The sequence below is a fragment of the Canis lupus genome, chromosome 25, assembly GCF_003254725.2.
Source record: "Canis lupus dingo isolate Sandy chromosome 25, ASM325472v2, whole genome shotgun sequence".
NCBI classification, from domain to species: Eukaryota; Metazoa; Chordata; class Mammalia; order Carnivora; family Canidae; genus Canis; species Canis lupus.
In genome coordinates this window covers 44,965,722-44,989,053 of record NC_064267.1, presented here as the reverse complement: position 1 = coordinate 44,989,053, position 23,332 = coordinate 44,965,722, and the positions used below count along the sequence as shown (strand labels likewise).

Here is a 23,332-nt window from a genome sequence, read left to right as displayed (position 1 = left end):
CTCGCGCAGCTGGAACATATGGGATGCTTCTCGCTCAATACTATCAACAGCGCTTCAAAGAATATCCTACAACAAAGCATCTGTACCTGTCCTGGACCATTCCTTAAAGAAAATGACAAGAAGCAGCATTTGGGGCTCAGTACAGCCCAGAAATAGCTGCTTGCAGATGTGAAAGCATGACGTGTGACAGCAGCAGCTTCTCCAGCTGGGGACGAGGAGGGACCAGTCAGTGGCCGGGCCTAACACAACAGGTTATCTGAGGGCAAAGATGCCCTTAAGGCCCCCCACCTCACACACCACAGACACAAGCCAGCTCCAAGTGCGCTACTGACGCAATGCAAAAGGCAGAATTTTAAAAGGTTCATCAGACAATATAGGAAAATTGCCTTATAACCTTGGAACTGGCGGGCACGGGTCTTAAATAGGATTGAAAAAATACTAAACACAATCTATAAAACTGCTAAAGCCTACTATATTCCAACTGAGAACTGTTGATCAAAGATACCTTACAAAGAAAGGGAAAAGGGAAGCCACAGTCTGGGAGATGATACACACAATACTGCCAACGGCCAGAGCCAGCATCCAGAGCATTCTAAGAAGGCCTACAGAACAGTAACAGGAAATAGAAACTACTAAATGGAAAACTGGAAGAAGGCATGAACCAGAGTAAGTCCAATGGTGACTAGGAGATGCTGAAGGGCAGTGGGCTGGACAGGACGGCTCCCTGGAGGCGACATCCTGATGCTCTGCTGGATTCACACACGCAGTTTATTATGCACGTTTCTGTTGCATTGGCATTTATGTGTGTGTTATGCAGTATGTGAAAAGAAAGGGGAAAACAAAGCTAGTCAATAAAGGAATAGAAGTAAAATCTCAGAGCTCTGCTGGTGCCAGGAGTGTCTGGTGTGTGTAAGTGTGAGGATTTGCACGTGTTCCTGACGGTCAGCCTGCCTACACCAGCAGACAGGGCTAGGGGCTGCACACAGGCCAGGAAATAACGGGGCGGGAGGAAGATACAGGAGAAGACAGAAGTGAAAACCTAGCCCAGTGTTCACATCAGCGATCTGCCTGTCCTTCAACAAAAACCTGCATAAGCCTGATTACGTTAGTCCACATCATCCAAACTCACCAAGTTCCAAAAACGTGGGGATATTAGCATAAAAGTTAATGCACAAAAGAATTATTAAAATGTTTCTGAGGAAAAAAAAGCTGGTAAAACTTATGACCTTAAATTTGCATATAACTTGAAATTTTCATGAGCATTTTTACATCTGCTTGCCTTAATAGGACAAATACGTGCTAATATTCCAACTGACAAATAAGAAAACCCAGCACTGAGAGACTGAGAAACCTGCCCACGGTTAAACAGCTAATAAAAGACCACAAAGACATATGAGGCCCCCTTCACTCTTATCTTGAACCTTCTACGGTTTATAGTACATGAATACCATAAACAGTATGGTTTGCTCACAGAAGGCAGGCATGTAGGACATAGCCAAAGACCCAGAGGTTACTGTATTTTTTTCAAAGATTTTATTTATTTATTCATAGACACAGAGAGAGAGAGAGGCAGAGACACAGACAGAGGGAGAAGCAGGCTCCATGCAGGGAGCCCGATGCAGGACTCCATCCCGGGTCTCCAGGATCACACCCCAGGCTGCAGGCGGCGCCAAACCGCTGCACCACCGGGGCTGCCCGAGGTTACTGTAAATGCTTACTGAGTACCCATCACATCTACTAGATACCTATGAGGCATTTTTATCTTTTAACCTTCCATCAACTTCGGAGTTATGAAGTAATACTCCCATTTTACAGATTAGGGAACTGAGGATCCGAAGAATTAAGTTAAGTCACTCAAGGCCACACAACTAGTAAAAAGACCCAGAATTCAAACCTAGGGTCTAGACAGCAGGCCAAAAATATCTGTTGGCAAAATGAATCATAAAAATCTACTGATAACTGATTTAAATAAATTAAGCGAGGGTAGCTTCTTCCATCAGTTCAAAACATCACCCACAAATTCCTCCCAATTCATCCTGATTCAGAACTACCTGCAGCTTACCTACAACTCCCCTACCTATCACCACCTGGTCTTACCCCATCCTATGAGAATCTGAGAAGTCCGCACACCTCAGGCCACAACCGAACATCACACACATTAGTGTCTCCACAGCACCAACAACCAGCAGGAGCAAGAGACCAGGGGCACACGTGGGTTACTGCTATGCTGGAGGATTCCTCTCAACTCTGAAGAGCCAGATACTGTATCTGGTGCCACCAATCCAACACAGAGGTGCCCCACATGAATTTTTTTCCCTTAAAGACCCCCAAAAATGTTAACTCACGAATAAAGGACAGCCATTCTTTTCTTACCAATCAAGAGAACCCAACTTCCCCTTTGTCACTAGCCTGCAAGACTGAAAGCAGCCATGTCCCAAAGCCCCTATGTCACAAGAGGTTCTGCTGTTAGGGAGATGTCCCATTCCTGTTCCACTAATATGAGGCAGGACCAAAGCAGAAAAGCCAAAAAATGTCCCCAAAGTGTAATGCCCAAATTCCCCAAAAGAGCTGCTCCTTGACCTGCCCTTCATTTGGAGTTCACACCCACTTTCCCTAAAACTGAGGGCCCTCCTATGACCATGTATGATCCGACTGACTCCCCCACCTCTTTGCTAAGGCACTCTCAATTCTGAGTGGGCTGGTTGTACCACGTGTAGCCAACATCACAACACTGATCACACTTTCCCAACCCTAGCCACATGGTTCAGACTTGGTCACAGAAACCTACATGAATGTCCTGCCAGGACCAGGGAAGCAAGGGAGTTGCTTTACTAATGTGTGAGAACACATGTGGCTTCAACTCCCGCCACACATTCCACCTTCAGTCCCCCATTCCTAACCGGTCGTTACCAGGGTGGACTTCACTTTAAAGTCACTCAAGATTCTGCTCCATCTTCAGGCCCTCTGCCATCAGCTTAGTTCAGATCCCTACCTTGGGCTTAAATTATTCTGTCTCCCGCCTCAGTGTCTCCCAAGGGTGACCCAGGCCACCACCACCAGAACCCCTGGAACACTTGTAACAGTAATCCACTACTCCCTAATCCTGAGAATGTGAATTTCTGACCAGAGCCCCACACTGAAGTCAGGGAACCTGGGTCCTTTATTCTCCACTATGCTCCCTCCAACCTGCAGCCAGTACTCCGCTGGCACTCAACTCGCACTGCCAGGAGCATCACCTAGCACGTTCTGAAACTGCCAGCCGCCCCCCAACAGGTGCCCAGGGAGCCACAGAGTTTAAAAGTTCCCCTGAGGAGCTGAATAGGCACCCTGCCCTAAGCAAAGTGCTGGGGCCCACTCACAAACATCCCCTTGCTTTCCTGCATCTTGGAAGGAAGCCAACTGTGGCCTTCAGGGTTCCTTCCAACCCGGACAGGCCCCTCTCACATGCATTCCAGGGTCTACTACCTCAGCTCCAGAACCATCTGACCCAAACACACTGACTTCTTTCTAGCCTCTGCTTTTGGAGAGATCTTTCCTCTACCTGGAATCTTATTATGGACAGAAAACTCCTATGCCTGAGACCCAACTCAAATGCCACCACCTCCAGGAGCCTTTCCAACTCCCCAGGCAGAGCCAGCTGTCAATGCTTTACAAATCTATGACCCTCTATCATGTGGCTGACTCCCTGGCCAGATCAAGGGATCCTAAGGGCTGAGGCTGTATTAGTGATCTCAATCACCCCAGCACCCTAGCACAGCGCATTCTGAGGAAACTTTCTGCAAAATATCATAAAGGGCTAATCTCCCTATCTGTAAGAGCTTCTAAAATTTGAGAACAAACTAATATCTGGTAGGAAAATGAGCAAAAAATAAAAGAATCCATTCACAAAAAAAATAAATAAAAATGGTCCTTAAAAACACTCAAGCTACCTCATTTAAAAAAAAATACTAAACTAAAATATATTATCATCATTAGATTGACAGAAAAAAACAAACAGGCACTGTGGTCGAGGCCCTGAGGAACTTTTCAGCACCACTAATACAATGGGACATGAGGTGAGCCCTGAGGACGGGGACCTGCCAAAACCTAGCAAACCCATGCATCTACCCTTTTACCCTGCACATCTACTCCAAGAAGCCCACCCATAGATACTCTGGCGAGGAGCATAAAATCAAGTCTGTACAAGGCTATCTGCTGCAAAATATTACAGCAAAAGACTGAAAATGATGCAAGCAGTTGAATAAGCTATGGTATGTTTAAAAAAAAAAAAACAGACTACTTATGATTGTGAAAGAATGAGGAAGATTTTTATACAGCTATGGAATGATCCCTGGACTCTATTAAGTGAAAAAAAGGTGCAGAACATGTATGGAGCATGCTACCTCTCGTGTAAAGAGGGTATTTGTGTGTGTGTGTGTGTGTGTGTGTGTGTGTGTGTGCAGAGATAAAACTCAAAAGCAACTATGTGCATTTATTATTTTTAAATTTTCAAACAGGAACAATGGAAGAATTAACCAAATAAAGTAATAAAAATGGCTGAATGGTTCCCTCTGGGCGGGGGAGGGACACAGCAGACGAGACAGGGAAGGAAATCAGCCCCCTGGAAGGTACAAAACTGTAAAAGGACTCCCACGGAAGGGAGGTCACAGCCGGGCGCAGCACACAGGACAGCCCCCAGCTAAGGGCTCCCACAGATGATCCCACTTCATCTACACAACAAGCCGCCTCAGAGAGACACTGCGTATTCTCATTCCTCACACACACAGGCAGGGAGAAGACAAGAGTCCGTGTTTACACAGGGCCCACTCTGCAGCAGAAAAGGATAGTGTTAGGATCTCATATAATCTTCACCACTGTAATGAATTCCTATCCCATTTCCTTTATGAAGAAACTGAGATCCAGAGAGGACCTATGTCCACAGAGAAGGGACAGACGTGGGGTTCAAACCCAAGTCTGACATCAACTTTTTCCACATTTCGACATCAAGTGGAAACATGAAGTATGCGTGATGATAGGTTTTCTTTGTTTGTTCTTACAAGTGAGACTAAAGCCACAGTCAAAACTACTCCCCCACTTCTCTGGGGTGAACACAGGGACAGATGTGCACTGCCCACCACGTGGGCGAACCCAACAGCGGGCAGCAGGAGTGACTTCCAAGTACATGCACGCTGTGGTGCAGTCAAGGCACCAGAGCCTCACCCGGCTGCTGGGAGCCTACAGAGCGCGATCCATCTCCCCACGGACCTGCAGAGTGAAACGCACTCTGGGTTTCAACAAATATTTATCGAACACTTAAGTGCAAGTGTGGCTGGGAATATGATGATGAAAGAGACAGGACCCTTGACCCTTAAGGAAATTGTGCAGTGATAGAGGGATACTTTAACAAAGTAAAAGGTATCATAGGAATTCGCTTTGAATACTAAGAAGAAAGTGAGACTTGGGGCTGGGGATAGAGGAAACAAGAAAGACACAATGTTGATGACTGTTTAGACTGGGTGACTGATGAAAACTCCTCTGCCTATTTTTGTGTACATTTGGAAATTTCCATCAGAGGTACAGGCAGGGTGCCCTGGAAACTCAAAAGTGAATGAAACACACCAGAGGCCTCAATGCAAGGCCCAGAGCTGCTACCACTGTGGCTAAAGGCAGCTTACTGCCCTACACCCCAGTTCCTGACCTGGCAATCCCACCCCAGGGGGGGCTGCCCAGAGCAGGAAATGCCCAGGGAAAGCAGCTCACATGCACTGCAAAGCAGTGTCATAACCCCCGGTACTCAAATGCCTCCTCCCTGGGTTCTACTGCCCCCTTGCCCGTTTTCAGACAGAAGGCAGAAATAAAGTCCTGTATTAAGCAGCAGCCTCTGGGCTGCCGTGCTTACGGGAAGTGCTTTTTCTTCACTTGAGAACACTCAGTCCAGCCACTGCTAGCACCTGCCACTGACATCCTGCGATAACATCCTTCCAGTGTGTTCTCAGTGCGTAAATAAAACAGAAAAGTGGGGTTATGTAATATACAAATTATTTAATAACCTGCTATTCTAAATTTATTGTGACCAGATCTGGTTTTGGGGGTTTTGTTTCTCTATAGCCTATTTCCGGTTCATCTTTTCAAATGCTTAAGGACACTGAAATTATTATGAGCAAATCTAAGAAACTGACAGCATTTCATGTATGCAATAGTTTCAGCGTCAGGCTAAAATATATCTTTCCAAAAAAAGTGTATCTTATTTATATCAAGACCTTGAACTCTGCTTAGATAAATTTAGCATTATTTTCAACACAGGAGTTAAACATTTAAACAAGGGGAACATAACTAAGATACTGCATATAATGTATTCATTTATTAGGATACTATGAAGTTTAAATCCTATGTTTTTACTAGTGATGCCCTTTTGTATATCTGGCTCCTTAAACTTCCTCTGTTTTGATCTGACAGTTGGAACTGTTTCAGAACATTCCAGAGAACAGACTAAGGGCAGACTTCTGCATCTTCTACTACCAGAGCACTGCATCCTATACTATCCATATCAGGAATCCTCAAGTGAAGGATAGCATGTTAAGCTTTTGTTTTTGTTTTCTTTAGCATACAATAATGCTTATTTTAGAAAATTCAGAAAAGTAGGGCAGCCCAGGTGGCTCAGCAGTTGAGTGCCACCTTCAGCCCAGGGCCTGATCCTGGAGACTTGGGAATTGAGTCCCCACATCAGGGTCCCTGCATAGAGCCTGCTTCTCCCTCTGCCTGTGTCTGCCTTTCTCTCACTTTCGCTCCCTGTGTGTCTCTCATGAATAAATAAATAAAATCTTCAAAAAAAAAAATTTCATAAAAGTAGAAATAAGAATAATCCAAATTGTACCACCCCTGGTATCAGGGCACAATCCCTGACATCAGTTTGAAAACTTTCCTCGTCTTACTTCCTATGCGCGGTGTTTTGCACACAGCTGAATGGCATTCTGTACACACTGCCTCTCTGTTTCCCCAACATCAAAAAGTACTGTCCTCATTACTGCCTTCCTCAGTCACCGAAATGGCTGCAGCAGGCACAAGAGAGCAGTAACTCCCTCTGCCACCTCCCAGTTCTGTGGCCTGGGCACTCAGCCACCTCATGGCAACATCCGCGCACTCGTGAAAGTGAATTAAGACCACCCGTGCATGGTGCCTGATGCCAGCATGAAAGAGCTATGTCAGCTCTGGTCATTAATCCACTGAGTTGTTCCACTGGAGTGTCTTAGAGTTTGCATTTTTATATTTAATGCTGCAATGAACATAATGTCATTGTATTTTTTCATATTTAAGATTATTTCCTCAGCATATGATCCCACCAGTGGAATTACTGAGTCAAGAGTATGGACTTTTGGGATGCCTGGGTGGCTCAGCGGTTGAGTGTCTGCCTTTGGCTCAGGGCGTGATCCCAGAGTGCCAGGATCAAGTCCCACATCAGGCTCCCTGCGTGGAGCCTGCTTCTCCCTCTACCTGTGTCTCTGCCTCTCTCTCTCCATGTCTCTCATGAATGAATGAATGAATGAATGAATGAGTGGAATAAATAAATAAATAAATAAATAAATCTTTAAAAAAGAAAAAAAAGAGTATGGGCTTTCCTGTTTTTCAAACATGCCATCAAATCATTTCCCCAAATGGTTGTACCCATATGTGCTGATGGAGACTGAAGAAGCTACAGGGTTTCTATAAACAGCAAAATCCAGCTCATGCACAATACTGGCTAGATATAAAAATACGCTTAGACAATTATGACTAGTACACAGTAAAAATACACTTGGACAATCAGATTCCTAACTCAGTATTGGGTTTTACAAAACTGGGTTTTACTTGCCCTCTTAAAGTACCTGAAAACATAGAGAAAAGAGATAAAGAACAATTTCTTAGACTTTCTTTTTGCTCAGTTTCTGAGTATCAATCCATCTTTATCAAAGAGTTCAAATACAAAGACCACCAAGTGGGATTAGATGTACAAGAGGAATAATTTATTTCAAATTTTCCCAAACTATCAAAAGAAGTAAACCAAGTCCACACCCCCCAACTTGAAATATAGGAGAGTTCTAGGATGACAGAAAGTCAGAAATACAGGGATCCCTGGGTGGCACAGCAGTTTGGCGCCTGCCTTTGGCCCAGGGCGTGATCCTGGAGACCCAGGATCGAGTCCCAGGTCGGGCTCCCCGTGCATGGAGCCTGCTCTCCTTCTGCCTGTGTCTCTGCCTCTCTCTCTTTCTCTCTCTGTGTGACTATCATAAATAAAAAAAAATTAAAAAAATAAAAGTCAGAAATACAATTGTTTCTGTTCAAACCCTTCAAATGTGTAACTGTCTCACAACCATCCACAGGAATGATGCTATTATGAATCCCTCTGTGAACTCCACTGAGGCCACTCCAAAATGGTCAAGATTACCAACCAATTCTGAGAAACTCATAGCTGATTTTAAGTATCACAGGATATGTAGCTTGAGAGGCTGAATCCCACTGGAAAAAAAGGTAGCTTTCTTCAACAGTGCTGGGACATCCAAATGCAAAAGACTGAAAACTGGACCATTACCTCACACCATCTACAAAAATTAACAGAAAAAGAGCTAAAACCATAAAACTCCTAGAAGAAAACATTAAAGTACATCTTCATGACCTTGGATTCAGTAATGGCTTTTCAAATAGGACACCAAAAGCATAAGTAAGAAAAACGTAGATAAAACTGGACTTCGTCAAAATTTAAAACTTTTGTGCATCAAAAAACACTATCAAGACAGTGAAAAGAGAGGCGCTTGGGGAGCTCAGTCAGTTAAGTGTCCTATTCTTGGTTTCTGCTCAGGTCATGATCTCAGCGTCATGAGATCAATGGCTCCATACAGAGTATGCCTGGGATTCTTTCCCTCTCCCTCTTGCTCTTTCTGCCCCTCCCCCCATTGGCATGCATTCTCTCTCCCTAAAATAAATAAAGTCTTTTTTTTAAAAAAGACAGTGAAAAGAGAACCCACAGAATGGGAGAAAATTTGTTGATCTGATAAGGGTCAGAATACCCAGATAAGGGTATTCAGGATATATAAAGAACCCCTCAACTCAAGAACAAAAAGATAACCCAACTTAAAAATGGGTAAAGGATTGAAATAGACACTTCTCCAAAGAGACACAAGTGGCCAAAAAGCACAGGAAAAAATGTTTAAAATTATTAGTTACCAGAGAAATGCAAATCAATACCAGGAGATACCGCTTCACACCCACCAGGATGGACATAACATATTAAAAAAAGAAAAAAACAACCAAACGTTGGCAAGTGTGTTGAAACTGGAACCTCCTACATCGCTGTCGTGCTGTTGGAAATATAAGAGTGCATGGCCATTGTGACAAACAATTTAGAGGGTCCTCAATAATGTAAACACAGAACTACCCCACAATTCCACTCCTTGGGTAAATACCCAAAAGAATTGGAAACAGGCTTTCAAATAATAACTTGTTCACAGCAGCTCTATTCAAAACAGCCAAATAATAGGAGCAATTTGAATATATATTAGATGAAGGGATAAACAAAATGTGGTATATCCATACAATGGCATACTATTCAGCCATAAAAAGGAACAAAGTGCTGACACACGCACAACATGGATGAACCCTGAAAACATGATGCTAAGGGAAAGATGCCAGACACAAAAGGCCACATGCCGTGTGATTCCACTGATATGAAATGTCCAGAAGAGGCAAACCCACAGAGACAGCACATGAGTGGCTTGGGGGGTAGGGAACAAGGAGTGACTACTTAACGGAGAAGAGGTTTCTCTGCAGGGGATAAAAAAGTTCTGCAACTAAATACTGGTGACAGATGCACCACCGTGGTAATGTACCTAACAGCACTGAACTGTATACATTTAAAATGGTTATGGGGATCCCTGGGTGGCTCAGCGGTTTGGCACCTGCCTTCGGCCCAGGGTGTGATCCTGAGGTCCCGGGATCAAGTCTCGCACCAGGCTCTGTGCATGGAGCCTGCTTCTCCCTCTGCCTGTGTCTCTGCCTCTCTCTGTGTCTCTCATGAATAAATAATACTTTTTAAAAAAATAAATAAAACAAAATAGTTAAAATGAGGGGGCACCTGGCTGGCTCAGCAGTAAAATGTGTGACACTTGATCTGAGGATCATGAGTTCAAGCCCCACGTTGGGCGTGGAACCTACTTGAAAATAAGTAAAAAATTTTTAAAAATAAAATTGGTTAAGGGACACCTGGGTGGTTCAGTGGTTGAGCATCTGTCTTCAGTTCAGGGCGTGATCCCAGGGTCCTGGGATCAAGTCCCATATCGGGCTCCTTGTATGGAGCCTGCTTCCCCTGTCTCTGCCTCTCTCTCTGTGTGTCTCTCATGAATAAATAAATAAAATCTTTTAAAAATAAATAAATAAAATGGTTACAATGGTAAATAAAGAAAAAGAACAAGTGTGCCCCTCTTCCATTTTGCTACAATGGACAAGGCACCACTCTACCTGGATCCTGGGGTGTACTTCACCATCGTAGGGCCAGAGGAGCCAGGCTCAGGAAAACCACCACAACCCAGGTACCGTGACATTCAGATGCAGAAGAGCAAAGCCAGCCAGAAGCAGGTGGCAGGGCACCCAAAGCACCACACTACTCAGACTACTCAGAGGTGGTGGGAAGAGCCGGCCCAGAGCAGCACAAGCTCAGCACTGGATGTGGGGCCAATCTCAGGCGGGACTCACACTCCCTGTTTGAACAGCAATTCAAACCAACAGACCAACAAACATTCCAGGACTGATAAATCAAAACAAGAAAGTTAGAGGTAGGAGGGTAAAGATACACCATAAAACACAGGCATAAATCTGAATTAATATATTACAGAAACCAGAAAACCATCTTAGCAAATACGTGTTTCTTGTTGTAGGATTACAAGACACTGACTCTACTGAAAAATTAAAGTTTTTTCAAGGACAAGGAGCACCAAAATGAGAACAGGATGAAATTAAAGTACAACAAGCTGCGATACAGGCCATGATTAGAAAAGGAAGCAAAAACAATCACGCCCCAGCAGAATTAAAATCCACATGTAAGGGGCTAGAGGGAAAAATGTACACTGCAGAAAATGTCATAGATCGTGTACAAGACAAAACCAAGACCAAACTGAGAGCTACAGGATATAGTGGAGAGAACACAAGACTGGAAAGAGCTCACGTACAGAGGGGTGAAGAGACAGATACATCTACGAATATTAAGAACCACAGAAAAGGAACACAAAATAAATGGAGATGCAAAAGTCAGAGATACAACCCCCAAAAAAGAAAGCAAAGACCTGCCAGGTGGATGTGCTGAAATCACTGGGCGCTGCATGTCCCAGGCAGCACGGAGAGGAGGGCAGCACGGCTCATGGGCCTGGGCCAGCAGCCTCAGCCCCAGGACACCGTGCCCCACATCCCCACCACGGGGTTCCATCCCGAAAGTTAAACAACAGATGGCGATCCAGCAAGCAAATGCTCCAAGGCCAAAGAGCCAGCTTGTAGGGGCTCTCCTGGGAAAAAGTGAACAATGTGGGCATCAAAAGGAATGACTGTGACCGACTGTAAAACACTGGATAAAAATAGTGAACCTCTGGTGACAGAAAGGGAGAGAAGAAGGGGAACATTTGCCTCTGCCGGGGATGACTTTCCTACCAAATCTTGACTTTGAAAATTGGTAATTAAACAGAAAGAATCCAGCAATTACCCTGCCCTTTTTTTTTTTTTTTTTAAAGATAAATTGTAGTCCTTCCCCAGTGGAAGTGGGGAAAATTTACAGAAGAATACCAACAGATAAACATGGATGAAGTGAGTGACGGGGGGGGGGGATATCTCCATTTTGCAAACTCGTTAATTGATTTGGGCAAGTCTTAGGAAGGAATGCTGAAAACCGCTGAAGAGAAGGATATTTGCATAGTGCCCAGGAAGCACCTCACAGGTTACCTCCTGACTGCAAAGAGGGAAATGTACATTTCTGATGGAAAGATCTAGCATCTCCGCATAAAACAAATGATGACACAGCAGAGGGAACAGGCTGAAGGACACTGAGCATCCAGATGGAGGAGATCTGCCCAAAACATCAACCTGAATGTAATTGACTCTTCAAACCACTCGTTTCCAGTTTACAGCCCATAAAAGGATCAAAGAAACCACAAGGAAACAATCAGACAAATCCAGACACAGATTTTACAAGACCACTGCCCCTGTCTCTTCAAAAAGTCAATGTCATAGTGGGGAGGGGAGGGAGAAGGTGCCCATAGGGAGCTGTATAAGCTGAGAGACTCCTGAAAAGGTACAACAAAATATAATGCATGAATTTTGATTGGTATATGGTCCCCCGAGGGAGGCTAATAAAAGACATTTTTGGTTCAACTGGAGGAATTTAAAAATGATGTGCTTATTAGATATTAGAAAATTACAATTAATTTTTAGGTGTAGGAACGCCTGGGTGGCTCAGTCAGTTAAGTGTCCGCCTTTGACTCAGGTCATGATCTCAGAGTCCCAGAGTCTGCTTCTCCTTCTGCTCCTCACCTTGCTTGTGCTCGCATGCTCTCTCAAATAAATAAAAATATTTAATAAATAAATAAAACTTTTAGGTGTAATAATGGTACACAGGAAAATATCCTTATTTTTAGGAGTCCTTATTTTTAGGAGCTTAGATAGAATAATGGTATTTTTAAAATGTCATTTTTAGGAGGTGCATGCTGAGCTATTTAGGGTTAAAGTGTTGTGATGTCTACAAACTACTTTCAATGGTTTATCAGATGATTTATATTCAATACATATAGATAAGGCATTCTTGGCAATATGTAAACAATTACTGATTCTTGGTAGTAAGTTATTAAGCACACACTGTACTATTATTTTTAAATTTTTCATAATTAAACACTGAAAAAGAGCTTTCCTTGCAAAGATATTCTTCACAGAATATATGGTACAATGCCCATAAAATTCAAGTGAAAACTTACATATACTTTCATTCCAACTCAGTTATACATACCCAGAAAAATGGTCTAGAAAGAAATATAAAAGTAACAGTAATGATAGTGCAGGTGGGCCTCCAGGTGCTGAAATCAGGAACTTACCTTCTTCCCTTTCTTTCCCTCCCTCCCCTCCTCTCCCCCCACCTCCCCAGCTTCACCCACTTCCTTCTCTGACTGGTCCCCTGCTCTGCCCACATCCTAAAGCCAGTGGCTGAGTTCCCACATTCAGACAATCTCTAAATGGGAGAGAGCGGGCCTCTCTCCCACGGTGCTGCTGTTCCCTCTCTGGCTCCAGGAACCACTCCCACTGTTGCCACAGGACCATCAAGGGGCTGGGAAGGATCCAGTAGGAAGAGGTGCAATCTGGAAATCTATGAAGCTTGGGTGGCTTCATGGCATGCTGGCAAGCTACCTAACTGCTCTGAGTCTGTACCCCTCCTCTGTGAAGTTGGGATAGTTGAGAATATGAGGATCCAGGGTACCACTGCAGCAAAATCCCAGAGCTGGTCCTCACGTAGAACTCCAGAGAAGTGCTCCAGTATCCAGTCAAGGGAACCACAAGCCACCTCTTCCCAATCCCCACAACAAACCATCATTAAGTTCTCACAATGTCAAATCCAACTAACTCTTATCACCACCACCCCAACACTGGCCTAGGCTACCTGCACCCACTCAGGTGGCCACAACAGAGCCGGAGAAATCCTTTCAACATAGATCAGATTATGTCTCACTCCTTCCTAAAAGCAGGGACAGTTGGCTAGCTCAGTTGGTAGAGCATGTGACTCTTAGTCTGGGTGGTGAGTTTAAGACCCATGTTGGATATAGAGATTGCTAAAAAAAATAAAATAAAATCTTAAAGCAACAGCACCCCACTCCTACAGAGCCCCCTAACACAGCCTCCTACCCAGCCCCCCCAGCCTCATGTCCCTGTCAAGGACACCTTAAGTCTTGCCAACTCTATCCACACCAGCTTTCTTTCAGGCCCTTGACTTTCCCAAGCATCCTCTCTGGCCACAGAGCCTTTGCACACCTCTTTGACCAACTACATCTTCCTCATTCTTTTATTAATCCTTTAAAAAATGTTTTTCATTATAAAATAGCACACATAAATATAAGCCCACAGAACAAAAGTGCATATAATTACCACAAATTGAGAACCCACTATCTAGGTCAAGAAACAGAACACTCTGGAAGCTTCCTCTCTCATGGAGCACCCAAACCTACCCAGATTTTTCCATCATCCAGACATCTCTGATAATCATTTCTTTGCATGCAAGCTTAAAGACACAAGCCGGCAAGACTAAACACCTAAGTGCCCTATCTATTCTGTACACAACTTTCTTTCATGTCTGGCTTTTTTGGCCAGACTACATCAATGCTGTGATTAATCCTTAAATCAGCAGGTAGCAGCAGTTCGTTTTCACTGATGCAGAATATTCTCTTGAAAGAACATACCATAAGTTATTTATCCATTCTACTGCTGACTAATGTTTGGGTTCCCTCCACTTTTGAGCTATTAAAAAAATACACTAGTAATACTCTTGTACATGCCTCTTGGAGTACGGTAGCTTAGCCATTAGATACACACACCTAGAAGTAGAACTGCCGAAACATAGGATATACATTTCTTTAACTTTAATAGACACTAGCGAAATGTCTTCTAATGTGGTGTCGCCGACATAATATTCCCACTAACTGTGGTGAGCTTTCCCTTGCTCCACCTCCTTCCTAGCACCCAGAAAGAGACACCAAATGAAGAGAGATGCACAGGGCAAGGTATAGGAGTGGTAAGGAGCAGAGAATGTCCATGCCCTCTCTGGGCATGCCAACACACACACACACACACACACACACACACACACACACACACGTGTTCGCCAACCCAGAAACTCCTTGAATCTCCTTGTTAAAAGAGTTTTTATAACTCAATCTCCAAGCCCCCTCCACTCCTACGAAGTCGGAGGTAAATGCTGAAAGTTTACACTTCTAATCACTTGTTTGGTCTTTCTGGTAACCACCTCCCATCATGAGTCACCCCGTTAGCATAAATTCAGATGTAGCCAAAAGGAGTTCGTTATGAATAAAAGAAGACAATCTTATCACTCACGTTCCAAGTGAACATGAATTTTAGGGGAACACTATTCCAACTATTACTGACTCCAAGGTAAAAAGCAGTCAGCCCTAGATGCCAGCTCACTTCCACAGACCTTCGTCATCCTGTTTCTAGCCCTGTAATTCTGCAGTATCTTATCAACTGCCTCCTATTAGGCGACGGTGCTTAGCAGAATGGCTGGTCAGTTACTCAGCCCACCACTAATAGAAGCAGAAGTCACTTTCCCCTACTCACCTCCCCCTACCGCCCCCCCTTCCCAGTATCAGGTCAAAATCACTGATTACATCCTCCCAAAGCACTCTGGCTGTCACCTGCTTAACGCTCATCCCCAATCACAGTGCCACGCTAACTGTGTGATCACCTTACTAATGTCTGTCTTCTCTTCAGACTATTAGCTCCAGGGGTGTTTATGGTTGTCGTTCAGTAAGGTACACCAAGAGCCTAGTACACTTAACAATATTTGCTGAGTTAAAATGAATCTGTGAAACAAGAAAAATAATGACCAGTCCATGGTATTCCCACTCATATTCAATAAATTAACATTTTAAAAAGATTTTCATTGCTAATTATCTGCCAGATTCATTTTTATTTGCTCTTCTGGCTGCTAGAGATGAAGAATCAGCCAGCCCAAGCTAGGGAAGGAGAGGTTCAGAGAGAATGACTAAAAAGACAGAAGTAGGGCAGCCTGGGTGGTTCAGCGGTTTAGCGCCACCTTCGGCCCAGGATGTGATCCTGGGGACCCGGGATCGAGTCCCACATCAGGCTCCCTGCGTGGAGCCTGCTTCTCCCTCTGCCTGTGTCTCTGCCTCTCTCTCTGTCTCTCAGGAATAAATAAATAAAACCTTAAAAAAAAAAAAAAAAAGACAGAAGTAATCATAAAAGAAACCATTTACTAAAGGCTGATAATATGCCAGGCCCTATGCTAAATGTACGTAGATTGTTCCATTAACTTCTATGACTTAACATCATTTCTATTTTAAGGATCTGACAACTAGTATTATCCTTCCTATTTTGCAGATGTAGTGCTCGCTTCAGCAGCACATATACTATTTTGCAGATGTGGAAATTGAGGCTCAAGAATACATTTATTGTCATTACTGACAACCCAGGAACTGGTATTTTCCCTGTTTCAGATCAGGAAACCAAGTCTTAAGTGGGAGTAGAATGTGAATCAATTTGTTTAACAACAAAGTTTAGACTCTTAAATATGCACATGAGCTTTAAAAACCGTTCATACCACTACACACCTGCTAGGATGGCTATAATTGAAAGACGTAATAACTGAAAACATGGAGAAACTAGAACCCTCACACAGTGCTGGAGAAAATAAATGTAAAATGGTACAGCCACTCTGGAAAACAGTCCAGCAGTTTCTCAAAGGTCAAGCACAGAGTTGCCATGTGACCCAGCAAACCTACTGCTAAGCAGACACTCATGAGAAATGACACACCACATATGTCCACACAGAAACAGGTACGTGAATGTTCACAGCGGCCTCATCCAGAATGGCCAAAAAGTGGGATTAACCCAAATGTGCAGGTGCCAACATGGGTAACCTCTGAATGCTAATGCTAAGTGAAAGAAGCCAAACACAAAAGGCAGACATACTGCATGATTCTATGTATGTGAAATGTCCAGAATCGGCAAATCCTCAAGACAGAAAGTAGATCAGCAGTTGTTGAGGCTGGGAGAGTTAGAAGGAATGAGGAACGGATGCTAACGGTTATGGGGTTTCTCTTGGGGGTGATGAAAACATTCTAAAATTGACTGTGGTGATGGTTGCACAACTGTGCATACATAAAAACCACTGAACTACATACTTTATTTTTTTTTTTTTTTTTTTTTTTTTTTAAAGGGAAGACCTTTTTTTTTTTTTTAATTTTTATTTATTCATGATAGGCACACAGTGAGAGAGAGAGAGGCAGACACACAGGCAGAGGGAGAAGCAGGCTCCATGCACCGGGAGCCCGACGTGGGATTCGATCCCGGGTCTCCAGGATCGCGCCCTGGGCCAAAGGCAGGCGCCAAACCGCTGCGCCACCCAGGGATCCCTGAACTACATACTTTAAAGGAGTTAACTGTACGGTATGTGAATTATATCTTTATAAAGCTATTTTTTCAGTATTTTACAACTTAAACATTTTGCCTAATTTCTACTAGCCTTCATTTCACAATGAGAAAAATGCTTTGTTTAAATTTGAAATCAGGAATATGAACATTTTTCTGCACAAAGCCAAAAATGTTGGCTTTTTAAAAACTTTGAAATAGATTAAACTCTATCTTAACTGAGATGCTTTACAGAATCACACTGCTCTTTATTCAAATTTTAAAATGCCTTATAATGTGCTAGTGAATTAATTTACCAGTGTATTAGCCTATCTTCCCTTTTCACACTAACTATGAGGTCCTATAGAGTCAGTATTGTGTGCCATGGTTAGGAAATACAAATGAAGTAATGGGCTTCCCAGGGGCAGCTGGAATTTGGGAGAATATCAGACATGCATGACATGCTAAACTTCTAAATGACCATCTCAAATCTCCACTCATCAAGTTTTCAGTAACGCTAAAGGCTTGGGGGAAAATTTTAAAAGAACCTCTTAAACTACAGATTTCTTTGGAGTTTGGGAAAGCTTCTCTCGACACATATGTCATAAGGACTTGTTTCTCAAAGTCTGGTCCATGGACCAACAGCAGCATCTCCTGAGAGCTGATTAAAATGTAGACTCTCAGACCTACACCCCGGACCTACTCAACCAGAATCTGCTGTTAAACAAGATCCCCAGGGTATGTGCCTGCACAATAAAATCTAAGAAGCACTGTCATAAGATACTTCCCTTCCTTTTTCCATTAAGACAGCTCTTACCTCGCACTGGACTGGTATTTCAAAAACTTGACATGCACACACCTCTAGTACCTGGGCCAGCGTGTCCTCAGTTCCATTCCTTGATCTTCTGCTCTATTCCAAATTGCAGAGGGGCTGATCCCTAACAGGCTGGGTTTCCCAAGCAAGAAGGGGATGGGGTTAAGACTCCAGCAGCAGCTGTGCCCCCTGAAAGGCACCAGGGCCCCCCAGACAACCGACAACCCCAGGCAGTTCAGCCTCTTGGCAGGTGGAAGCTGCTCCTGGGGTCTAAAACGCCACCTCCTCCCTGTCCTCCAGCTCAGGGGTGACAGTGGTTTCCTATCTGTTGCCTCATCTCAGGGTTGCTTCACTGGCCACTGTTTGCATCCTCAGTTCTTTTATCATCTGTGCAACCACTCCCCTACATTAAATTCCCTCTGTTTTAAATACTTCAAGTGGTTTCAGCTTTCCCATTTAGAATCAGAATGATACTCCTATCATTTCAGAGATTTCTCTTATGCACCACATACACCACAGCAATTTTCTGAATGGCTTATATGCTTTAAAAATGGGGGGGGGGAGCTACTGCACACAGAAAACCTCACACTTCCCACATTCAGACAATCTCTAACAACACGAAAGAAAAATTAGCCTTAAGCTATCTGTACAGCAGATGTGACTGTATTCAGCAACTCAAGTCCTCAGGGTGTATTTTTAACACTCTACCCATCACTCCTCCTCAACCAGAACAGCTGGTAGGTACAGCAGCTATTGTTTTCTTTGTTTTTTTTTTTTGTTGTTGTTGTTTGTTTGTTTTTGAGGTGGGGGAAGCCTCCTAAGGAACAGAATTCTGGACAAATACTGGAATCTCTGAGAGATCTAATCTTTTTTTTGTTGTTGTTTTAGGTTTTTTTTATTTATTTATTTATTCATGAGAGACAGAGAGAGACAGAGAGAGAGAGAGAGAGAGAGAGGGAGAGGCAGAGACCTAGGCAGAGGGAGAAGCAGGCTCCATGCAGGGAGCCCGATGTGGGATTTGATCCTGGGACTCCAGAATCACGCCCTGGGCCAATGGCAGGCGCTAAACCGCTGAGCCACCCAGGGATCCCGAGAGATCTAATCTTAATCACACTTGTAAATCACATGATCCACCCCACACTGGGCACATACCATGCTCCAGGACCAAACAACAGGGGGGAGCAACTCTTATCAGTATCCTTTAGGGCTACTTGGAGATCTTCCTAAAAGCACATCTTGACTGGTCACTCCCATGCTCTGAATAACCCTCAGTGGTTCCCTCTCGCCCAAGGCCAAAAACCCAACTCCACAGCTGGCCCTTTAAAATCCAACCCAATCTACCTTTCCAGCCTCTTCCTAATTCTTCTCCACCTGACCCACTCACCTTCTGACCATTCCCAGGGGTGCCTAAACCTTTCGATACAATACGTGTGGATATGCATCAACTATGTGCAAAGCCCGTCCTTCCCCAGTTAGCCTGGCAAGCTCTTTCCCTCCAGATTTGTTTTAAAGGGGATGTCCCCTCCCTGCCTGCCAGGGTAGCTGGATTCTCTGCCCCCTGAGCTTCCACAGGACTTACTATGTCTTACTGTCCCATGCACAGGCGTCCATCTCCTACAGACTAGGATCCAGACTCCTACTGTCCATCTTGGGATCCTGACCACAGTTCAGATCCAGATCCACCTCTACAACCTGTGACGCCCTGAGCAAGTCACTTAACCTCTCTACCTCGATTTCCAATCCCATGTAGATGGGGGCTGATAGACAACAGCCGACTCAATGGGTTCTCACTAGCACTAAATGAGTTAACCCGTGTAGACTGCTGCACAGTTAACCCAAGAAAAGTGCCTGGCACACTGCCTGGTAAGCAAAGAAGAACTGCTACCATTACAGTTATGACCATACCGCTATGCCTGGAACAAAGGAGGCGTTCGATACCTATCTGCTGAACAACTGGAACGCTTCTCAGTTAAACTTGTTTGTAACACGTTCAGACCAAAGATTAGCCCCAGCACAAGGATCCAAGGCTGACAGAAGGCAGAGCAAGAAATGGCTCCCACAGTGAAAGTACCAGCGGAACCTCACTGGCCCCGGAGGAAAAGCGCAGTGCAGCAGGATGAGCGCCTGTGCCAGCTGGAGCGGCCGGGGCTGCCCACAGACCAGACCCAGCGTGCCCTCAGCCACCTGTGCGGCCACCTGCCTGGGGCAGCCGTGTTCTAACAGAGACGGCTCACCTGTGGCGAAAACCATAAGCAGCCTTCAACGGGAACCGCCATGGGAAAACAAAGGGCTCAACTTTCCTCCCGCAGAAAGGAAATGCGTCTTTCTCGCAGCGAATCTTCAGCCGTCGGGAGTTCTCCGGCCGGCGAGAGTTCGGTGGCCAGCGGGGGCGCGGCCAGGATAAGCCCCCCCGCCCCGACTCCCGGCTTTCCCCAGGGACCGCGCATCCCTGCCTCTCGGGGCACGGAAACGCGCGCGAGTCCGGGAAGAGCCCCCACGCCCCGGGCCAGCTGGGTGTCCCCGGGGACCGCAGGCGGGTCTGCGGAGCACCCCGCGGGCAAGCACCCGGCCAGCCCTCGGCGGCGCGCGGAGCCCGGGGCTCGGGGGCGTCCGTCTGCGGGGCGCAGCCGGCACCCCTGCTCCCGGAGCGCCCGCCCCGCGCCTCTGGGCCTGCGTCCTCCCGGCCCTCGCCGCGCAGCCCCCCCCGCCGCGGGCGCCCCCGGCCCGGCGCCCCGCCCCGCCCGCCCGCCCGGCCCCGCGCGGCGCCCACCTGCGCCCCCGGCGCCCCCCGCCCGGGTCCCGGCCGCCGCCCCGCAGGGAGGGCGCGCTCCCCCGGGGCGCGGGGCGGGGCGGCCGGCCCGTTACCCCGCGGGGCGCGCTCCGCCCGGCCCCCGGCGCCCGCGGGACCCCGGGCCGGGCTGGGCCGGGCCTGGGCGGCTCTCGGGCCGGGCCGCGGGCCTCACGGGGCTCCCGCGGCGTGAGGGGCGCGCGCCCGGGCCGCCGCCGCGGCTCACCTTCTGCCGGATCTGGCCCGACGTGGACACCTTGCGGATGAGCTTCTGCGGGGAGCCGGGCTCCGCCTCGGGCTCGCTGTCGGACGACTCCTCGGGCGGCGGCGGCGGAGGAGGCTGCGGCGGACCCGGCGGAGGGGCGCCCGCCGCCGCCGCCATGCTGCCGGGCCAGCGCGCGCACAGCGGCCGGGGGCGGGGCCGGGGGCGGGGCCCGGAGGGGCGGGGCCTGGAGGGGCGGGGCCGGGGCGGGGCGCCGCGCCCCCTGCCGGCCGCGCGCGCAGCCGCAGACGGAGCCGCGCTCGGGCCCCTCCGCCTCCACCCCCGGGGGTGGAAGCGCGGGGAGGCGGGGAGGGGGTGGAAAGGGGGGGGGGTCTTAGCGTCTGTTTATTTTCTTTTTTCTTTCTCTTATTTATTTTTTTGATTTTCTGTCTAGGACACAATTTGTGTGGTTTTTGTTCCATGTTCACTTTTTTTTTTTTTTTTTTTTTTTAGTCTTCCAGTTCAAGAATGTTAAGTGATGGGGCAGCCTTCAGCCCAGGGCGTGATCCTGGAGATCCAGGATCGAGTCCCGCGTCGGGCTCCCTGCGTGGAGCCTGCTTCTCCCTCTGCCTGTGTCTCTGCCTCACTCTCTCTCTGTGTCTCTCATGAATGAATAAATTAAAAATCTTAAAAAAAAAATGTTAAGTGATCTCCGGGAGGCTTGGGACCGTGTCCCGTCTGGCCCTGCATTGTGTCGCGTCTATAGCAGCGTCTGGTATTTAGTAGTTAGTTGCACCACAAGCAGCTGGGAGTGGATGGCTGCATGCGTGAATGCAAGAAAGAAAGAAGAAAGTACTGGCCTCTGGGGATGCCAGAAGAGGGACAAGTGATTCCATCTGAGAAGGGTTCCTGGAGAAAAGCTCCCTGAGTTAGAAGGAACGGGTAGCAGGAGTTACCACTCCAGGGGACGGGGTGAATTGTGTTCTAGGAGGAGGCACCCGATTGTGCAAAGGCCCAGAGGCCAGAAAGAACAAGTGGAGCAGGGAGTTGTGGCCTAAAGGGAAGAAAATAATGGGAAGAGCTGTGCCTGGGAGTGGGCAGGTCAGATAGGGCTTTGTAAACCTGATAAAGGGGTTAGTCCCGAGTGCAACAGGAAGCCCTTGAGGGATTTTAACCCTGGGCGGGGCTGAGTCACAAAGCTGGGGCCCGTGAATTAGGCTTTGAAGTAATCAGGCCAAGTGGCTGCCCTGGGTCATTGGGAGGGGCTGCAGAGATAGAGAAGTGGACTCAAGATGGGAGGGATTTGTAGGTGGAGGCAGGAGGCACAGGTAACTGGGATGAGGCCCAGGGTGCTGGCCAGGACTGTGGGATGGCAGATGGGTAGGTGGGACCATTCACCTGAGGGCACAAGAGAGTGCACTTGTTTGTTTTGCTGCCATACAGCTGAGAAGGGCACCTCCTTAGAAGGTTGCATGACTTCCCCTTGCCCTTTCGGAAGGCTGCTGCTAGAGACTTAGTGGCCCCTGGCCTGCCTGCCAGTCAGCATGTTTTGGTGCCCCCACCACGCTGGGTGATACTTTCCAAAGGCAAAACAAGTGAACCCTCCCCGAGGGGACACAGAATAGCATCTAGCACGGGGACATGGCCAGGGGAATGGACTCACTGCCAGGACACAGCGCGTCAGGGCCTAATGCAGGAACACTCTGACAGCCCCAGAGCCCCTGGGACATTGCCCAGTGCTATAGCCACTAGGCACATGGGGCTTCTTCCATTTTAATTCCAATTAATTAAAAATAAATGTTCAGTTCCTCACACCAGCCACATTCCAGGTGCACAATAGCCATGTGTGGCTTAGCAATTACTACAGGAGACAGGACAGATACAGCACATTTCCATCATCACAGTAAGTTCTGCAATGCACGAAGGTAGTGACGGCTCTCAAGCCGACCACCTGGCACGCACGCCGAACACTTGACCAGTGATTCTAATCCTCACACCAGCCCCACAGAGCAAGCTCACTGGGCTCACTCTGGAGATAAAGACTGCAGGGGATCCCTGTGTAGCGCAGCGGTTTGGTGCCTGCCTTTGGCCCAGGGCGCGATCCTGGAGACCCAGGATCGAATCCCACATCGGGCTCCCGGTGCATGGAGCCTGCTTCTCCCTCTGCCTATGTCTCTACCTCTCTCTCTCTCTGTGACTATCATAAATAAATTAAAAAAAAAAAAAAAAAAAAAAAGACTGCAGCCTGGTTCTGATACGTCTCCCAAGGAGGGGAAAAGAGACAGAGTTTGGACCGGGACCATGTGACTCCACCGTTCTTGATGCTTCTAGGCTAACTCTCCCAGGAAGCTGGCCCTGGAGTAGCTTGTAGGAAGCAAGAGCAGAGGAGGGCCTG

General features: G+C 46.7%; 1 protein-coding gene across 3 annotated transcripts in view; it reads right to left on the bottom strand.

Annotated features, from left to right (window-relative positions):
• Nucleotides 1–21,146, bottom strand: part of DGKD (diacylglycerol kinase delta) — a 110,575-nt gene extending 89,429 nt beyond the window's left edge. For 2 of the 3 annotated variants that reach the window (XM_025463486.2, XM_035716873.2), the window contains exon 1: nt 20,962–21,146. In XM_025463486.2, the coding sequence (XP_025319271.1) occupies nt 20,962–21,117 (156 nt within the window). In that variant the 5' untranslated portion in view covers nt 21,118–21,146. Of the gene's footprint in view, nt 1–20,181; nt 20,304–20,961 lie in introns of those variants that run through there. The other variant, XM_025463488.3, reaches the window with a different exon arrangement.
• Between the last annotated feature and the right edge of the window lie 2,186 nt (nt 21,147–23,332).